This window comes from Quercus suber, unplaced genomic scaffold, assembly GCF_002906115.3.
Source record: "Quercus suber isolate HL8 unplaced genomic scaffold, Cork oak 2.0 scaffold_173, whole genome shotgun sequence".
NCBI classification, from domain to species: Eukaryota; Viridiplantae; Streptophyta; class Magnoliopsida; order Fagales; family Fagaceae; genus Quercus; species Quercus suber.
In genome coordinates this window covers 751,413-772,007 of record NW_027069633.1, presented here as the reverse complement: position 1 = coordinate 772,007, position 20,595 = coordinate 751,413, and the positions used below count along the sequence as shown (strand labels likewise).

Here is a 20,595-nt window from a genome sequence, read left to right as displayed (position 1 = left end):
TCTTATAAAAAAAAGTTGTGAAATTTTTTGTGTCATTAAATTCATTGATTGAGTTCATTAGATTTAAACATGATGATGACAAAAAAAAACAATAAAGATCGATATTTTGACCAAAAGCCTATAGTTCAATAGCATAATCTACTCTAATTAATTTATTAGGAGAACTAGGATTCAAAATTTCCCTATTCATATGAAAAATATTAAATAGATGTTTTGGCTAGTCATTTCAATGTCTCAAATTAAAGGAAATATATTTTGATAAGAATGAAATATTGAAAGATATAAGTGCTAAATATTGTTTTCTCTCACCCACCACATGATGACTCAAATTAACATCAATTAATTATACTTTTTTAACACATTAATTATTTAATTAATCATATGACTTGTTTAAAAAAATAATCACTCAAACTAAAACATAGATGAATATTTTCCACTTTTTAAATTTATTTTTTCTATTTTTTGAGGAAGAGATTATTTGTCACCAAAGAACTAGAGTTTTATGATTTAATGTTTTTTCCCCTTTTTTTTTCCTCTATGTTCATTCCAAAATCCACATGATATTCAATGGTTCGACAAAACATAGGTGATGGTTCCAACAATGATATGAAATCTAACCTCTATCCAGATTGAGCAATGAGCCAATGATTCATTATGTTACTAAAAACTTTCCCAAATAAAGCGTGACACACGCAGTGAGATAAAACTAAAAGCAACGATTTGGCAAGCTAAAAGAGAGCCTACAAATAGCCAAAATGAGCATGACTTCATCATAGCTTTCTCTCCCAAATATGAACCCATGTCTTCTATTCCCTATAAAATCCCATGTCACGGACTTCTTTAGTTCACAGTTCTGTCTTTGTGTCACATACTTTCATAATCAAAGACCCAAAAACCGAGATGGGACTTCGTTTCCAGGCCTTAATTTCTTGGTTTCTTCAAGTTCTGCTCTTCTTGTTGTCTTTGGAGCAAGCAAAGGCTGAACAGTTCAACAATGTGACCAGGTTAACAAGTGGAAAGAAGCAAGTGAGTGGTTGCAATTTGTTCCGAGGAAAATGGGTTATTGATCCTTCATATCCTCTCTACGACTCAAGCTGTCCATACATAGACCCCGAGTTTAATTGCCAAAAGTATGGTAGACCTGATAAGCAGTACCTTATGTATGCTTGGAAACCTGACTCCTGTGACTTACCCAGGTAATATATAATCTGTCTCATTCTCTTAGCAAAAATAATCTTTAGCTAATGACTTTCAGGTTCAAATGGTCTCCTTGTTTTAGAGCTAAAAAAAAGCACCCTTTTGGCTTTTGTTTACAAAAACCATTTCTGGAGTGCTAAATAACATTAAAAAGTACTACTGGTTTAGAAAAAGATTGGAGCATGTTCTGTGAAAAATTGTTCATTAAGAAGCCAATTAATTTTGATGCTTAATGTTCAACAACTAGATACTAGACATTATTGTACTGTCATTTCCGGGCAATTTATTTTCGGGTCCCTTTCTTTATTTTTTCCCATGAACAGTGAACATAGAAGCAAGGCCCCATTACTTTTATTTTCCCTTTCTACTGTGCAAGGAAAATGGAATATTTATACTTTCATTTTTCTTTTCTGTAGGTTTGATGGGATTGGATTTTTGAATAAGTGGAGAGGGAAGAAGATAATGTTTGTGGGTGACTCACTGAGTCTGAACATGTGGGAATCGTTATCATGTATGATTCGTGCGTCGGTACCCAGTGCAAAAAACAGCTTTGTGAGGAAAGAGTTACAGTCCTCCGTGACTTTCCAGGTGAGGTCAATTTTACTTTTATTTTATTTTTTCTATTTCAAAATGAAATCAATTCTATTAATTTTTTTTTTGTTTTTAAATCAATTCTATTAATTAAATGGCTGCATCTTTGTCTCTTTTCTATCTTACTATTTTATTCCTAGCTTGCTTTACACCGTTGTTCAATTACTGACGGTAACTTTTGTTATAATTTGATGAAGTCATTTATTGTGACGTGTATATAATTACCTTTATATAATTTTTTTTTTTTTACGATTTAATTTTTACTCTCCCACTTAAACTTGACAACCTAAGGAAAAAATTAAAAAAATTGTGTCCATACATGGACTCTCTTAAATCAATTTTATTGAGTGCATATTTCTTTCTCTTTTCAACTATTTTATTCCATTCCATTGCTCTCCTTCAATCAATTTTATTCACCGGTGAATGATTGCGCATGTTTCTCTCTCTGCCACTCATTTTTACTACTTTTATTACTTTCCACTCCTTTTTATTAGAATGTTTTGTTTGTAAATCAACAATGTTATATTGGACACAATCAAATTTTAGAATCTTTTTCATAATACTTACATATTATGATATAGCAATATCATATCACTAACATTATTTTTATTAATTATTACTAATTTTTTTTTAATTGACAGAAATTTATAAAAAATTTCGTGGATCTGACCCATTTAAAAAAAAAAAAAAAAAATCTCACCCTATTTTACTGCTTCCAATTTTTTTCATTTTAATTGCATTTTATATTCCCGTTTCTTATTGTACAGTTATGAATATGATGAACTATTATGTTCAAATAATTTATCGACTGAAAATCTTACTTTTTTTTATTATTATTTTATGAGTGCATGAATGTAAGACAGTTGTACTACGACGGGAAACCCCAAGTAGACCCATGTTATTTGGATTTTGGACAGTTCATGGGGCCGCGGAAAGTTCCTCTTGCCCGGGCCTGTAGAAACTGGAAACAACAATAATGAAATTAGTAAAACATGGCATGAAATGGCATCATGAACTTTTTCATCCTTTTTCTCCAATTTCATAAATATATTGGTGCTGAGATTTTAATAGTTATTAGGCAAAAATGTTGACCACCAAAGTTTAAGTCCAGGTTTAGATTTAATTATAATCTATTAATCGTTCATTAAATTGTAGGTTCAATTAGCTGAACTAGTAAAATCTCTGATAGTTAATACCAATTGATGTTTTGGTTTTAATAATAAAGAGTTATCATTAGGAGCGGATGTCATGAGTTAAAACTCTCTAAAAAAAAAAGCCTTTTATGGTAGGTAGTGAAGAGATTGTAAGATCTATAATCAAATCTGAAATCCCTCATTCAGATTTGAAGGGAGCTTCTTGGAGAATATTAATTGAGTTGGGGGCTTAGGGGGTGCTTCATCTACACCACTTTAATCCATTGTTATTATTATTTTGACTTGGCAAGTAGAAAGAAAGTCGGTAACATGGGGCTCCAGTTCAGCCTCCAATTCCATGAGAAAGATTGTTTAGTTTTCCATGTACAAGTTTAGGACATGAGTCACCCCCACACCACTTTGACAGGCTGTGATCACTGCTTAGGAAGTCTGCCAACCTGTGATTTATACGAAGGCTTTCCACTTACTTACAGTCTTACACACATTTTCTTAAATGACTAGCTAATGAGTTTAAGAACATGTGGACCATGTGGTAGGTCGATCGAATCTTCTGAGTACGATTTTTTTGACCAGTAGACAAATACTAGATATGTGTTGATGACATAGTCTAAAACACAACCATCAATCGTGTTATACAGTATATTATCCTTAAACACAATGTATTATCCTTCTGGTTTTAACAAAGAGAATTTGAATGTGACGTAAATATTTTTTTTTATAAATAAGCATAATCATTGAATCAGAGTTGGGTAGGCCCATAATCTAAATACCCTCAATTTTTGTTTCTCGATAATTATTTATGAACTTGACTTGCATCTAGAGTTCTAGTGTACTGAATACGACATAATGCAGATATATGATTGTATCTTGTCTCGTCAAAATACTAGAGTACAAACGGAAGCTTTACCCTTACATTAAATATCTAATGAGATTTAGATCCATGATTCATGTACAACCCTGAATTTATTAAAAAAAAAAAATCATTAAACCTAAAAACAATTGGTATAATAATCCAAGAAATATTCAAAAAGGAGAAAATTATCCTCATACTGTCATAATATAAACAATTTTTTTTTGTGTTTTGGTGACGTGAAGTCTTTGAGATTACTCATTAGTCATTACAGTAGTTAAGATTTGAAACCACACACCCTTCCGGATAGAGGAAGATAACATTTCGAGCCAAAAAGAAAAAAGAGGGGTACCACTCGAACCACAATAGTCAAACAATCAAACACTTGCCCCTACCTATGAATTATGATCACAAGTTGTGAGCTCATCCAAACAAAATGAAATTATTGGCCGCTATGGCCCACATGAATATTCATACAATACAAGAAGTCCTCTCTTAAATCATGAATAGACTATTCACCAAAAAAAAAAAAATCATGAATAGACTTGTCTTTGTGACTGACTTTCTAATGACGGCAAATAAACTTGTCTTGTAATGACGGCACGAATGCTGTTGTCTGTCTATAAATATATATATATATACACACACACACACATATATATATATATATATAAATTTTATTGATAATTCAAATCAATAGTTGTAATTGGTACTGGAGATTTGAACCTGTCTTTGTTAAAACATTGTTTCTCAAAAACAAAAACAAAAAAAAAAAAAACATTAAGAACTGTGAACTAATTGATCAAGTTACAACTTACAAGATTGTTAACATGACTTTTATTATAAACCAATTATAATATATAATATGGACAAAATTTAGTTACAAAATTAGTTGTAATTTAAAGCTATAAACTCACTCAATAAAATAAATATTACGACATATTTTGAAAATCTAACCGTTGAATTATATGTTATTTACACTCTTAATACACATGTTAAATTTTGTGTCAATTGGATATCATTTACTATATGATCTATAAATTTGTATTTTGTGTATAATTTTAAATTACAAAAACTTGCAATTTAAAAAATGTATTGATCGCATAACTATTAATCTTTAATTTTCTTAAAATTTTGCAAATATAGAGAATATAAAAAGAAGATGTAATCTAATAATGAATTTGCCCACCTTCAATAAAAAGATATTAAGTAAGTTCTTTATATAATATATCATCATCTCAATAACTGTTGGGGGAAAAAAAGGGTGAAATCTTTTGTTTGCTAAACTTATTGATTAGGGTAAGAAAAGAATTGGAATGGAGATAACAATTCTAATACCCATGGGTGCAGGACTATGGAGTCAGTTTGATTTATTACAAAACAACATACCTTGTAGACATAGTGAGAGAAGACGTTGGGCGAGTGCTGAACCTAGACTCAATCCAAGGTGGAAATTCGTGGACAGGGATGGACATGCTGATCTTCAACACGTGGCATTGGTGGACCCACACAGGAGACTCTCAGCCGTACGTTTACAGATCGATCTCATTCTTATTAATCAGCACTAACAAAATTGTCTTTCGTTTTTTGGCATCATCTTTTATGTTGTGTTCTGATTCAGATGGGGAATGTTGATCTGATGGCTTCTGATTGTTTGCAGGTGGGATTATATCAGAGACGGGACCAGTTTGTATAAGAATATGGACCGACTAACAGCATTTAATAAAGGTCTCAACACATGGGCTAGGTGGGTTGATCAAAATGTTAATCCTTCCAAAACCAAGGTCTTCTTTCAAGGGATTTCTCCCACCCATTATCAGTAAGTTTAAATCATCACTTCTTCACTTCTTCCTTCAATTATTATAGTTTCGGATTTGTTGATAGGTTTAGAGAGTAAAAAAAAATTAACAAAGCTTATAAAGTATGAGTTTGAAAGTTATTATGCTAGCCCAAACTTGGGAGCTGCATTTTTCTTCAAAACCTCTTGTAATAGCAAGGGATGCCTGTAGTAGTGTCAAATCTCAATGGATCAATGCCCTTTTGGCGAAATTGCTTTGATTGCACCAATGGGGTGACCAGTTTTCAAGCCTGGAAGGAGCATTGTATGTAGTTGGGAACTTGGGGAGGGGTCTGGGGCACCAAATCTATGTGATTTTTTGGCTATTAAAAAAAAAAAAAAAAAAAAATAAGTACTAAAATCAGTGGTTGTACCTGTACTGGCAGAGAACTATGGCTGGCTTAGTTACTAAGTGTGCATTTAGGAAGCGTGTTTTGCGCTTCTCACGTTTGTGTTTTGCATTATCCCCCCCCCTTTTTTTCACATTATTTCAGAAGACAAACGATTAACTGTTCATGAATAGTAGCCGTAATATTTGACTTTTCAGTATACCCATGGGTCTTGTGCACTGTTTACAGGACCCACAAACTTCACTTTTCTGCAACTTTTTCATTAAAAATAGGTTCTACGGCACTATTCACACATTTAAAAATTATTTTACTATAATATTTTCAATTTTCAGTTTTCAACTGTATCCAAACAGACTCTAAATTTTTTTAGACAACGTGGAATCTCATCAAAGCAGAGCCCGTTGGGCCCATCCCTGGAGTGTAAATTATGGATACACGACCCTACCTTTCAAAACCATGTATTAGGTTACCCATGGAAACTCCCATTGGGGATCAAACCTAGGACGTCGGGGTCTATAAACCATAAACCATCCCAAGCCTCTAACCACTAGGTGTAATTACCAAATTTTGAAGTATTAAACTTGTTTATCTGTAATCTAGTTTAGAACCAGGAGTGGAGTCTGTTAAAAGAGTCTAATTGATTGTGTTTTGTCAAAACAGGGGCAAGGAGTGGAATCAACCCAAAAAGACTTGTTCTGGACAAGTTGGACCCCTATCCGGGTCAACCTATCCGGCAGGTGCCCCTCCAGCTGTTGCAGTGGTGAACAATGTGTTAAGCACAATTAAGAAACCAGTTTATTTGCTTGACATTACAACACTCTCACAGTTGAGAAAAGATGCTCATCCCTCATCTTATAGTGGTGAGCATTCAGGCAATGATTGCAGCCACTGGTGCCTTCCTGGATTACCTGATACCTGGAATCAGCTCCTATACGCAGCTCTCAGCAAGTGATTGCTAACTCAGAGAAACAATTTCAAAATTTTTCTAAATCATTGTTTAGTAAATTTAGGAGGGGTACTTAAATATCTCATTTTAGTTCATTGGTGGATTATAAAAAGCGGGGCAAAGATCAATTGTAAAGTAATTGATTATTTCAAACAGAATAAATTATTGGGCAAGCAGAAGAAGATGGCATTGCATATTGTGATTAGGAAAGCAAGAAATCAACGCTGAGAAACCTTAAATCTGTTCAGTTAAGAGTTCTAATCTATTGTTTTTAAAATTGAAATCTAGTGTTATTCATCCAGTGCAAGTTAAAGAGGTATAAAATTTGTACCGTATATCCAAGAGTTAAGTTCTTTTGAATGTACACACTATTGTCAATTTTTTTAAGACTTTTTCTTCTTCCCTCGTGTGCGTGTTTAAATATTTAGTATTCTAAAAAAAAAAATTGTTTTTTGTTGTTGGTGGAGATGAAAAGGCATCAGTTACTAAAGTTCATAGGACAACTCAATAGGCACGGGTTAAGTGAATCAGAATTGGTGATTTTTTTTTTTTTTAATAATTATTTTATATCACATTTGAATAAGTTGTTTATTTCTCTTATTTTTCCCTTTTTTTGGGGAGTCGTAATGATATTGTATTCATGACTGACATTATTTTCTCATTAGGGAATATTTTATTGTGTATTGATTGAAAATTCAAATATGGTAAACTTAAAAGGCAAAATGGTAATCACCTTAGTGAGTTATACTGTGCTTTAAGACTTGAGGAAATCTATTGTAATATTTATTATAAATTTATTATATAATGAGTATAATTATGGTAATAATAGTATAATTTAGGTTTGTAACAGAAAATAATGATTTAGTATGGCAATTTTGTTTCCTGTTCAGTTTCTACACCCAAACGTCCATATATCCCTCTTTCCTTAATTTTTATTTTCTTTTAATTTAATTTAATTAATTCTAATAATTATTAGATATTTTCACACATTTAACTTTTACAACTTTTTTTTTAATGTCATCATAAATCATAATGTGTTCTAATAGAAAATAATTATTGTTGTTTTCATTAATATAATAGGTAGCTCAAAGGAGAATGGAAATTGGAATAGAAGACCAAAAAAAAAAAAAACCTATCTGATTGGTTGGCAATATACGTGCAATAAAAAAAATTAAAAAAAAAAAAAAAAAAAAAGATACCAAAATCAGTAGTTGTACTAGCAGTCTAGCAGCACTATTAGTTACTAAATTTTGAATTATTAATACTTGTCTATAGTCAAGTTTAGAACCAGGGGTGGAGTCTGTTAAAAGAGTCTACTGGAAAACAAATGAGTAACAAAAATATTGATTGCTTTTTGTTAAAACAGGGGCAAGGAGTGGAATCAACCCAAAAATACTTGTTCTGGAGAAGTTGAACCTCTATCCGGGTCAACCTATCCAGCAGGTCCACCGCCAGCTACTGCTGTGGTGAACAATGTGTTAAGTAAGATTAAGAAACCTGTTTATTTGCTTGACATAACAACTCTCTCACAGTTGAGAAAAGATGCGCACCCCTCAGCTTATAGCGGTGAGCATCCAGGCAATGACTGCAGCCACTGGTGCCTTCCTGGATTGCCTGATACCTGGAACCAGCTCCTATACACAGCTCTCAGCATGTGATTGCCAACACAAAAAAAAAAAAATTAAAATTTTTTTTTTCCAAATTATTGTTTTGTAAAATTGGTGAGGTACTTGAACATCTCATTTTAGTTCATTGGTGGATCATAATAAGCAGGGCAATGATCAATTGTAAATTAATTGATTATTTAAAACACAAAAATTGTGCAAGGATATAGAAAAAAGATTTGACAGAGATGAAGATGGCATTGCATGTGACTAGGAAAGCAGGAGCTCAAAGCTGAAAAGACTTAAATTTGTTCAGTTAAAGTTATGTTCTTTTGTTTACAATTGATATCTAGCGCTGTTCATTGAGGATTAGCTATCCACTATTGTAATTGTACAATTTAATAAATATTGCAAAAGTTTATAGGTCTTTTTGAAGTCCTTTTCAGTACAAACATCAGCCCAAAAGGCCTAGTTTGAAGGTTTGCTTTTAAATCTGTTTAATTTGTTTGCAGTTTAAACACAGCCATTTAATTGAGATGAGTTTGCAGTAAGTTGAAGTGGATGAATTCAAATTAAGCTAATTGAAAGGAGTTCACTCAGACATTGCAAAAAAAAACTTAAGATACATTCGTATTGCTGTGTATGAGCTCTACAGTTGCAGAAACGATGCTACCAAGTCTTAATTACATAAGACCAAGACTATGATAAGCTAAGAAGCATCCCAAGGCCTTCCACCATAAGCAGAGGCTTACAACACCACAACTTCAAGAAATCTTACTTTTCTGCTAAAGTATCTTCGTATTTACTGTCAATTTTTGCCCAGGCAGGTTTAGAGTTATCCAATTCTCAAGTTTCAGCTTTGCTGGTATCACTAGTATGCCACTCCCAAAATCATAACAATCATCTCTAGCAATTTTCTGATTTTATAGTCCCCAAGATGCCAAACAGAAATACTATCATATTATCATCCTAAAAGAGTTTTCACTAAACATCAGTAGTGCTTGTTAAAACAGCAATAATGCAAGGCATATAAAGAAACCTGTGTCAAAAACAATATTATTGACCATTCACAGCAAGACATAGAGGCAGCTCACATATATTTCATGTCGTTTTTTTCCCCCCCACTGTCCTACTAAATGAATCAGCAGAGCTGTTGCTATCCTGGTAGGTTTGGTGAACCACCAGTTGGCCATGGTCTTTTAACAAGAATCCTGGAATCAATGACAGCATTGAACTCACCTAGGAATGTTTGCTTTTCAGATCATGCAAATAAGGAATTCTGCTTCAGTTTACAACACATGATATCTAATCCCAATAACACAGCAAGAAACACTGAAACAGACCACACAAAGAGCTGCATTTTTCCAGAATACCAGATGGGTTACTGACTTGGTAAAAAATTGGTGGGATTCTTATCAGTTTCATGGTACGCTGAGCTTTGTTTTGGCTAATAAACTCAAGGCCCTCAAATTAGATTTGAAGAAGGGGAATGAAACAGATTTTGGTGATATAGGTCAACAGAGTTTCTCTACTAGGATGTATTTCGGCTGTGGATGAGACTGAAGAGACTAGAACCTTGCTAGAAGGGGAACAGTGTGAACACGATCAGGCTAAAGCGGATCTTGAGAGAATTATGTTGATGGAGGAAATTAGTTGGAGACAAAAATCTAGGCTGCTTTGTTTGAAGGAAGGGTATAAAAATATGAAGTTCTTTCATAGACTTGCAAACTCTCATCGCTGCAACAACACCATAGGGCGATTAGTGGTGGATGGGGAGGAGATAAACAATCAGGATACCATCAAGGAAAAGATAGTGGAGTTTTATAAGGCTCTGTATTTGGAATCAAGTATCTGTAGGCACTTGCTGGATGGAATGTAATTTTCTATTTTGGAAGAAGAAATATCTTGCTGGCTGGAAAGGTGTTTTTCAGAGGATGAGGTGTTTGAGGCGGTATCCAGTATGAATGGGGATAAAGCTCTAGGTCTGGATGGTTTCACGATGTCTTTTTTTCAATCCTGTTGGGGTATTCTAAAGGAAGATGTTATGAAGGTATTTCATTATCTCCATGCTCAAGGTAATTTTGAAAAGAGCCTTAATGCTACATTCATTACCCTCATTCCAAAAAAGCCTGAGGCAGTGGAGATAAAGGATTTCCAGCCAATTAATTTGATTTCTGGGGTCTACAAGATCCTGGCAAAAGTTTTGGCTAATAGGCTTGAAAAGGTACTTCATAAAGTGGTGTCTGAACCTCAAAATGCCTTTGTCAAAGAGCGACAAATATTGGATTCAGTGCTGATTGCAAATGAATGTTTAGACAGCCGCCGTAAATCTGGAATTCTTGGGGTTTTGTGTAAGTTGGATTTGGAGAAAGCATATGATCATGTGCATTGGAATTTCCTGTTGTATGTGCTTCGAAGGTGTGGGCTTGGTTCTAGATGGATGCAGTGGATATTTTCATGTATTTCTATAGTTCTTTTTTCTGTGCTTGTTAACAGTAGTCCGGCTGGTTTCTTTCATAGTTCACGAGGTTTGAGACAGGGGGATCCTTCATCCCCTCCCTTGTTTGCGACTATTATGGAGGCCCTCAGCCGGCTATTTGAGAGAGCTAGAATTGGAAACTTTGTCTCAGGTTTTTCAGTGGGTGGAAATTCTAGGGGCCAGTTTGAGATCTCTCATCTTCTCTTTGCAGATGATACTTTGATTTTTTTTTGTGGAACGGATTCAGAGAAAATTTGGCATTTGAAAGCAGTGTTTGTCTGGTTTCAGATTGTATCTAGTTTAAAAATAAATTTGGGGAAATCTGAACTGGTTCCGGTTGGAGATGTACAGAATGTTGAAACTTTGGCTGGTATTTTAAGATGTAAAGTGGCATCGTTACACATGACTTATTTGGGCCTTCCTTTAGGTGCTACTTTCAAGGCAAAACCTATTTGGACCAGTGTGCAGGAGAAAATGGAGCGGCGGTTGGCTGGGTGGAAAAGATTGTATCTTCCTAGGGGGGCTGAATCACTTTATTGAAGTGCACCTTACCCAACCTGCTTACATTCTACCTATCTCGGTTTCCTATACCGGTATGTGTTACTAGATGTATTGAAAAATTACAAAGGGATTTTCAGTGGGGCAGATTAGGAGATGAGTTTAAGTATCATTTGGTTAAGTGGAAGACTATTTGTGTACCAGTTCAACATGGGGGATTGGGTGTGAGTAATTTGGTTTTGTTTAATAAGTCTCTTTGGGGAAATGATTGTGGAGATATGCTATGGAAAGAACTGCCTTGTGGAGAAGGGCAATAGAAACAAAATATAGTAGCCTGTGGAGGGGGGAAGGGGGGGTGTTCTTGTAGAACGTAGGAGCCTTACGGGGTTGGTTTATGGAATTATATCAGAAAGGGGTGGGATGACTTTTATCCTTTTATCATCTTTAAGGTGAGGGATGGTTCTTGTATTAAATATTGGCATGATCCATTTTGCAAGCGGCTTCCTTTGAAAAATATCTTCCCAGAACTCTACAATATTGCTATTAACAAGGATGCTTCAGTGGCTGAGTTGTTGTTGTCCTTAGAGGCAAACTACCATTGGAAAATCAGATTAACTTGACCGGTTCAAGATTGGGAGCTGGAGCCAGTAGTATCATCTATGAACCTTATTTATTCTGGATCTTGAAAAAGGAATGGGGTGGATAAAATTTGTTGGAAACTCTCTACTAGGGGTGCTTTTGATGTTTTTTCTTACTATAGGGCCTTACAACCCCCAAATCTAGATTCTTTTCAATGGAAACCATTGTGGAAATCAAAAGTGCCTCCAAAGGTTAGTTTCTTTATTTGGACAACAGCTTTGGGGGAAAATTTTAACCACTGACAATTTAAGGAGGCAAAAAGTGGTGGAGGAGGATTGGTGTTGTCTGTGCAAGAGGACTAGAGAGACTACTGATCACTTACTCCTACACTGCCCAGTATCTCAAGAGTTGTGGAATATGGTGTGTTCACTATTTGGGGTTCATTGGGTCATGCCACGTAGTGTCATGGAACTTTTGGCATGTTGGTCAAACAAGTTCAGCAGACTCAGATCTAAGGCGCTTTGGAGAATGATCCCTCATTGTTTTATGTGGGTCATTTGGAGGGAAAAGAATACAGATACCTTTGACGGGAATGAAAGATCAATTCATGAGTTGACGCTTCTCTTTTTTCAGACTTTGTTTGATTGGGCAAATGCTACGGGTTTTTTTCACTTTTATTTCTTTACTTGATATGCTTGATTTTTGTACTTTCATTGTTACTTGTTTTTTTTTCCCCTGTTGCTTCTAGCACACGGCCTGTGTGCTTTTTTTCCCTCTGTACCTTCTCTTCTTCTTTCAATGAAGATACTTATAAAAAAAATAAAAATAAAAATAAAAATAAAAAAGAATTCTAAATGGACTGAGTTCACAAGCAAAGCCACTTAAGTAATTAGAGCTACATATGACTTCACCTGCCCCACTTATCATGTTTTGACCTGGAAACACTTACAAGAATTTATGTTTGAACCAGGATGGTGAAGAAGCTGGAGCCCTTCAACCTGACTGCTGTTGCTTTGCCACAACGCAATATAACTATTCGCAGATTCATATGTGTTCCAGCTCGCTATCTTGTGACAAGTGAAATAACTTCTATTTTGGGAATCTCATTCACTCGGATTTGATTGGAGGATGAATCAAAATTTTCTGCATTACATTGCAAAGTTTGATAGTAGTTCTCCCCTTAAAGAACAAGTATATTTCTTTGGATAGGAACATGGGTCCCTCCCATAGGGAAAAGTAGAGCTTCCCCATCCGACTAATTAAACTCATGTTCGAAAATGTCACCAATTGCTTACACATTCTCAACCTAGACCTCCAAAAGCTGGACCTTCAGCCAATACTTCTAATTCATCGCAACCCCCAACCAACTAAGGGCAAGCTCTATTTACTGATACCTTTAACAAATTTTCTTTTCTGGTTGGGAGAGAGATAATTATTCCTATTCCACCCCCACATCTATCAATAAGTAGTTCCAACGATAGAAAAGCCACCCATTGTGTACCAACTAGTAGTTTAGGCTGGGTTCAAATGGTTTACTGGACCTAGCCTGTGATTTTTTTTTTGTTTGAAAATAGCTCAAATCAAAGAATCAACCAGACCCATTTCCCTAGAACAAATCATCTCAACTACAAAATATATCATCTCCTGATCCTAAATTTCCTGTAGGTATGGTATCAACCAATTGAACCACAATGAAGGAATTTGATTCCAGAGACTGGGTATGCTCCAAATAATTTTCCGTGATTCCATTTAATTACACATGATGCTATACTCAGACATACACCAAAAGGCATGCAGAAGCATAGAATGCTCAGAGATAATAACAAAAAAGATTATTTGATATAAATGATAAATAAGCAAAGACGAATGCATGCAGGGGATTGAATCATGACAGAAAGATAAAATTTTGAGAGACTCAGGGCACTGAAAATATGGTTAATTGTTTTTTATTTGAAAGTTTGTTCTGCATAACAACAAAAGAAAGAACTCCAATAATTGGAATTTGCATCCTGCGGTGGGTAGTGAGAACTGAGACCTAACCTTCAAACACTTCAAAGAGGGTACAGAGGAAACAAGAAACTAGTAGCCAACGTATACTGCAGCATTCACTATGTAACAGTCATCATTCTTGTCGCCCATTTCTTCCACATGAACACCACTTGAGCATATAAGTCCACCATCCACAACTTCAAATTTCACAATTTTCCCACTGGAATTATGTGAGAAAATAAGATAGGAAGTCAAAAGAGAATAAATTTTTCAAAAAATGATCTTTTATTTAACCAGTGTTAATGTCTATGTTGGACGGACATGGCTAAAATGGCCTCATACCTGTACCTGTACTTGTGTGGGTAACCGTGCAACTTAGGCATTCAGTTTATTTGAACTCTTGGTTTGTACTTTAGACAACATTTTATGGGCGTCATTGTACTTCTTTGCTATTTATTATAGCCTTCAAATTAATTTTAGATATGTTTTCAAGCATTTTATTGTTGTTAATTAATTTTAAAACCTAAAATAAACATATTATGTCCAAAAACATTTAAAATATACCTAAAAAAAAATAAAATAAAATGCCATACCCCCATACCCATACCCGTGTTGGTACTGGTGCAACTTAGATCAACGTCACTGCACTGTAACCAGAAACTGTGCCACAGATAAACTCAATGACGGATAAACTAGTTCTTATCCTAGTTTCTGATGAAATTTTTGTATCCAAGATCAGTGCTGCAACTAGTCACTGATTTCATCTAAGAGCTGCAGATTATCTTTAAGCTTGGCACATATTATGTCACATCAATCGGTACATCTTTGTTTCAACTTTTATTATGTCAAAAAGTATGGTTGCCTTCTTAATTGGAGCATCTTCATTATATTCTGCTCATATACAAATTCAAATTACAGAGACAAGTAGGAAAAAATGGATATACTTGAAATGAAAATAGAACGGGCATTTTCTCAAAAAGAGGTAGATAGACCTTGACAGTGGACAGAACAGAGAATTTGCAGTGTCTGTAAGCAATATTGATGGTAGACAGACATTTCGTTTCATTTAATTAATTATATATTTACCCTTATTTCAAAGAGAGGAGGTGTATGAACATTCTGTGTATAACAATTAAGGTGCAATGATAAAGACAGACAGCCAGATACTCACTAAGGAAAGACAGACTTGACCCTCTCAATATCCAAGGATTGCTGGAGAGAATGAGGGACTCCCAGCTTAATCTGTAGTTTCATCTGATCGAATGTAACACCTGGAATGGACCCTGCACCAATTCCATCTCAGAAAATGAGACAATTTCCACAAAGAAATAGTTAAATGCATATCCTTAGCAACAAGTAAAAATAAAGTCCTCACATTTCAGTAGGACCAGAAAACACCTCTCTCTCTCTCTCTCTCTCTCTCTCTCTCTCATGTATTCACAGTTTTCTCATTGAAGCTAGCCAAAATTTCCCAAACTATAACAACATACATAGAAATCTAACAAAAATACAAAGAAACAAGAACACATATCTATATTAAAAAAAATCACAAAATAAGCAAAAGTAATAGAATTTCAAGAATGCAGAATGCAAACTACATCAAGATGGAAAACATTAATCTTGTTTCATAACCCTACCCTATCAAAAGTCAAAATTTCTACAATAGCACAAAAACCTCAAATCTATCAAATCCATACCACAACCATAATAACCACCACAGATATACATAGACACTAAAATCTCTGAAAACCCAAGGATTAATACCTCTTCGAAAAGCCGGAATCGAGTTGGAAGAGATGGCATCCCTGCATGCCCGCATAGCCGCGGCCGTAATGTCTTGCCTGTTACATTACAATTCATCAACTTGTTAACTCTCCTTCTTTTCATAGAAAATACACCAATCCTACCATTGAATATGAAACTCTGGCTACTGGGTGTTCATCATTAACTGGGATAGTAATTGAGAAAGAGTCAAATGGGCATCACAAAATTCATCTTGTTAACTCTTTTTCCACATAAAAATTCACCAATCCTACGATGCAATATTAAAATTTGACAAATGGGTGTTCATCAAAAACTAGCAGAGTAATAGAGAAAAGGCCAAATGGGCACGGAGTACGTACCCATGTTGATCGTAGCCCACACCCATTTCCACGAACAAGAGATTCATGGGTGGGCAAGAGCCGCTGCTGCTTGTGCTTGTGCTGGTGTTCGTGGCGGTACTTTGTTCGGTTTCCATGGCTGCCGATGTGGCTTTGGATTGAGGAGCTGAAATTGGAGGAGGTTGGAGTCGGAGAGAGGATGGGTTTGTGAGACGGAGAAATGGGAAATTCTTATTATTGGAAGTGTAATTAGTGAGCGAACGAACTTGAAATGGGAAATTTAGGAGTAAGCAGCAGGCGTTGGAAGTCATCTCCTTGGCCAACTATAGGTAGAATTTGGGATGTTCATATTATAATTTCAAATTCATTCCATTGATAATTAAAATTTATTAATTTGATTTATTTTAGACTTCGAGACTTAATTTTGTTGAAATGGAAATATTAACCCCTTTTTCTTTTTGTTATGAACGGTAAAATTTTATTCACAAAACATGGCCAAAATGGCCAAATATCACATTTTTCTAAAATTTTTAGCAAAAAAACACTATTTTAGAAGTAAATGATGATTTACCATTTTTTTTAGTACTTGAGTTCACCAAACTTGAGTACCTTATTTTATAATTCCACCGTGACACTGCTGAGCTAGAAAATGAGTGATTAAAAAAAATAATGTGATACTCGAGCTTGGTAAACTCGAGTACCATGCAACACAATACTCGAATATACTAGGCTCGAGTACCTTTTATAAATAAAATGAAGATAATTTTATTTCTATGGTAATCGAGTTTACCAAACTCGAGTACTGTGTAATTTTTTTTTTTTTTTTTTTTTTTTTGGGGATAATTGACAAAAAACATAAAGATAAAAATAAGTAGTTTTTTTTTTTTAATTTTTTTTATTTAAATGAAGCATTGTAAAATATAGAGATTTAATTTCAAAATATGAATTTAATTCTACATTAATTAAAATTGTTCATTGTTTTCTCATAAAAATTTTCACTTTTTTGTATAAATATTTCTAGATTTTGCAAAATTATTTTCTGTTCAGCATTATTTAAGAAATTTTCACTCTCTTTTTGCATAAATTATTTTTGTTCACTTTTAAAAAATTGTTCTGTTTTCTCATAAAACACCTAGTGAAATCTGTTTTCAAATTTAAAGCCAAATCTTAATGTTTTTCATGTTTAATTTCACAATAATCGAATATATTTTTTCTGCATTGATAAAATCTGTTTTACAGTTAATAAAATTTGCTTCTCTACACATCATATTTACTGTATATTCAAATCTAAATCTTAAAACTGTCAAAATGTTCACATAAAATCTGTTTTTTGCATTAATTAAAATTGTTCACTTTTTTCTCATAAAAATTGTTCATTGTTTTCTGCATAAACTATTTCTAACATTCTGTCATAAAATTATTTTCTGTTCAGCATTATTTAAAAAATTGTTCACTCTCTTTTTGATATATTATTTTCTGTTCACTTTTAAAAAATTGTTGCTTTTTCTCAAAAACACCTAGTGAAATCTGTTTTCTAAATTTAAAACCAAATTTGAATGCTTTTTCATGTTTAAATTTATAATAATCGATATTTTATTTTAGCATTGATAAAATCTTTTCTACGTTAATAAAATTTGCTCTCTACACATCAGTTATGTATATTCGAAAATGCTTACCCATTCATAAAATCTGTTTTTTGCATTAATTAAAACTGTTCACTGTTTTCTCATAAAAATTGTTTACTGTTTTTAGCATTGGGCATTATTGCACTTAAATGGTTTTTGTTTTTTTTAAATATGTAACCATATGAATAATGGACAAACTCCATGAAAGAAAAATGAATGATTCTATAAATCACCTAATGGTAAATGCCTCGAAAAATTCGAATTTTAAAAAAGTTCAATTAGTTGAATGTGAAATTCGAGAAAAATCGATGGAAAATTAATGAACGTACCAAATTGAAGGTGTACATAGATGTAAGATAGTCTAGACTTGTTGAGAAATTTGTTTCGTTAAAGTAAAAATAATGAAAATTCAATGGAAAAGTATGTACGTTAGAGTATAGATCGTATGAATTTGTTTAAAAATTTGAATTCGTTGAATGACAAAATGTGAAAACTCAAGAAAAATTGTTACATTAGATGTAAGATAGTACAATTTTTGAAAAATTCAAATTCTTGAGTGTGTAAAATCGTGAAAATTCAAATGAAAATTGAAGAACATACCAAATTAGTAAACTTAATGGAAAATTAATTACATTAGATGTCACATCATCCAAATTTGTTTCAAATTTGAAGTTCAAATGTACAAAATCGTGAAAATTTAATTTAAAACTATGTATAATGTACTAATCATCCCGATTTGATGAAAATTTCAAATTGTTGAAGTAAAAATTTGAAATCTTAATGGAAAATCGAAATTGTTGAACGTACAAATTTGAAAATTCAATAGAAAGTTTGTACATTAGATGTACAAATATTCTGGACTTGTTGAGAAATTTGATTTCGTTGAAATACAAAATTGTGAAAATTCAAGAGAAAATTGTGTACATTAGATATTACAGATCTTCGAATTTGTAAAAAACAAAATTTAGATTACAGATCGTTGAATTTGTTGATTGTATAAAATCTTGAAAGTACAAAATAAAATTTGTAAATTAGATGTACAGATAATCTAATTTTTTAAAAGTTTGAATTCGTTAAATGTACAAAATCGTGAAATTAAATGGAAAACTGTGTACTAATTATTGTCATCGAATTTGTTAAAAATTGAAATCGTTGAATGAAAAAATCGTGTAAACTCAACAGTTAATGAACAGTTAATTTTAGATTTGAAAAGTTAATGTACATAATCATCAGTTGTCAGACATTAACAACAACATTTTGTATTGCAAGAACGTGTAGACATTAACAACAACGTCTAATGTTCGTAGGTAGAAATTTTTGAAAATCATCATTACTTGAATCTGAGAAGTCTGAAATATCTCTTTCATCATCTAACGTAGTAACTTCATTAATAGACTTGATGGCTCGCTCTTGCTCCTTCCCCTTTAGATGCTTTTTAGCTTTTTGGATTGCATGAAAACGGTCTAATCGCCTTTGCATTTGATTATTCTCTTGTTCAAGACGAGCAAGTATGTTGGCAAGTTCATCTCTAGGTAACACGGTTGAGCTGCCTTAGGAACTCGTAACCTATACCATCGACAATACACCTCCAACTCACACCTCTTCTTGTATAGGGTTGACCATGGTGGTTCTGCTACGGTGAACTCTATTGCGGTGGTATCTGTACTTAGTTTTGTAGGTTTGCCGACCATGATGTGCCCAACGCTTCCAAGACTCTCGTACGTGTATATTGGCATATTAAGGAAATCTCTCTTCTTTCCAACCCATTTTCCTCCATAGTTTCATAAACTCGAGTTTCATAAACTTGAGTTTCATAAACTTGAGTTCCAGAAAAAGTGGTATTTCCCTATATAGTTCTGAAACAGTGTTTTTTTTTGCCACAAATTTCTGAAAATGGTGGTATTTGGCCATTTTTGCCCGTGGACTCTTGTATTTCTCTTTAATTTTGCTGCCCAAATAGTTGCATTTTTTTATTATAAAGCAAATAATTTGCTATTAAAGTAGAATTGGTTTAGAAACTTACGGTAGTAGATTGTCTATCTTTACTTTTATTGATCTGGATATATTGTGTGGAGCCTTTTAAAGTGGAATTGGTTTGAAACTTTGAATGGTTAGTTGCTAAAATTTTATAAAATCAGTTTATTATAGTGTGAATTGTAGCGCTGACCTGTGTACATAGTATGTATTTTGTTTGTATTTGGCTCTTTTTGTTTGTACAATTATTTGTTTATTTGTGATTTGTCTTTACCTATGGAAAATAAGTTAGTACAAATTTAATATTGATGATTTCTGTTATTTAAAAAAAGGCCGTTTCTCTTTTAATAGATAAATTGTATTTAATATATTANCAAATTTGTTTACAAATTTGAAGTCATTAAATGTACAAAATCGTGAAAATTCTATTTAAAACTATGTATTAATGTACTAATCATCCCGATTTGATGAAAATTTCAATATTGTTGAACGTACAAAATTGTGAAATCTTAATGGAAAATCGAAATTGTTGAACGTACTAAATTGTGAAAATTCAATAGAAAGTTATGTACATTAGATGTACAAATATTCTGGACTTGTTGAGAAATTTGATTTCGTTGAAAGTACAAAATTGTGAAAATTCAAGAGAAAATTGTGTACATTAGATATATAAATCATTCGAATTTGTAAAAAACAAAATTTAGATATACAGATCGTTCGAATTTGTTGATTGTATAAAGTACAAAATAAAATTATGTAAATTAGATGTACAGATAATCTAAATTTTTTGAAAAGTTTGAATTCGTTAAATGTACAAAAT

At 33.3% G+C, this 20,595-nt stretch overlaps 2 protein-coding genes across 5 annotated transcripts; one reads left to right on the top strand and one right to left on the bottom strand.

Annotated features, from left to right (window-relative positions):
* The first annotated feature begins 770 nt into the window (after positions 1-770).
* Positions 771-8,956, top strand: LOC111996167 (protein trichome birefringence-like 38). Of its 2 annotated transcripts, none has more exons than XM_065778106.1 (5): positions 771-1,196; positions 1,614-1,785; positions 5,143-5,318; positions 5,453-5,611; positions 8,292-8,956. In XM_065778106.1, exons 1-5 carry the CDS (start codon positions 826-828, stop codon positions 8,581-8,583), a joined length of 1,170 nt encoding a protein of 389 aa, XP_065634178.1. In that variant the 5' UTR covers positions 771-825; the 3' UTR covers positions 8,584-8,956. The 2 variants fall into 2 exon arrangements, with proteins under 2 accessions (XP_065634178.1, XP_023883886.2); XM_024028118.2 differs by lacking the exon at positions 8,292-8,956 and adding an exon at positions 6,640-7,327 and having other exon boundaries at positions 783-1,196.
* Positions 8,957-9,107: 151 nt separating this feature from the next.
* LOC111996169 (uncharacterized) lies at positions 9,108-16,537 on the bottom strand. Of its 3 annotated transcripts, XR_010630701.1 has the most exons (6): positions 16,198-16,537; positions 15,839-15,915; positions 15,246-15,357; positions 14,126-14,294; positions 9,624-9,740; positions 9,108-9,498 (listed from the first exon to the last, which is right to left on the bottom strand). XR_010630701.1 is itself a non-coding variant. In XM_065778107.1 (5 exons), exons 1-4 carry the CDS (start codon positions 16,485-16,487, stop codon positions 14,165-14,167), a joined length of 609 nt encoding a protein of 202 aa, XP_065634179.1. In that variant the 5' UTR covers positions 16,488-16,537; the 3' UTR covers positions 9,108-9,498; positions 14,126-14,164. The 3 variants fall into 3 exon arrangements, 2 of the variants coding, with proteins under 2 accessions (XP_065634179.1, XP_023883889.1); XM_065778107.1 differs by lacking the exon at positions 9,624-9,740; XM_024028121.2 differs by lacking the exon at positions 9,108-9,498 and having other exon boundaries at positions 9,557-9,740.
* Positions 16,538-20,595: the final 4,058 nt, after the last annotated feature.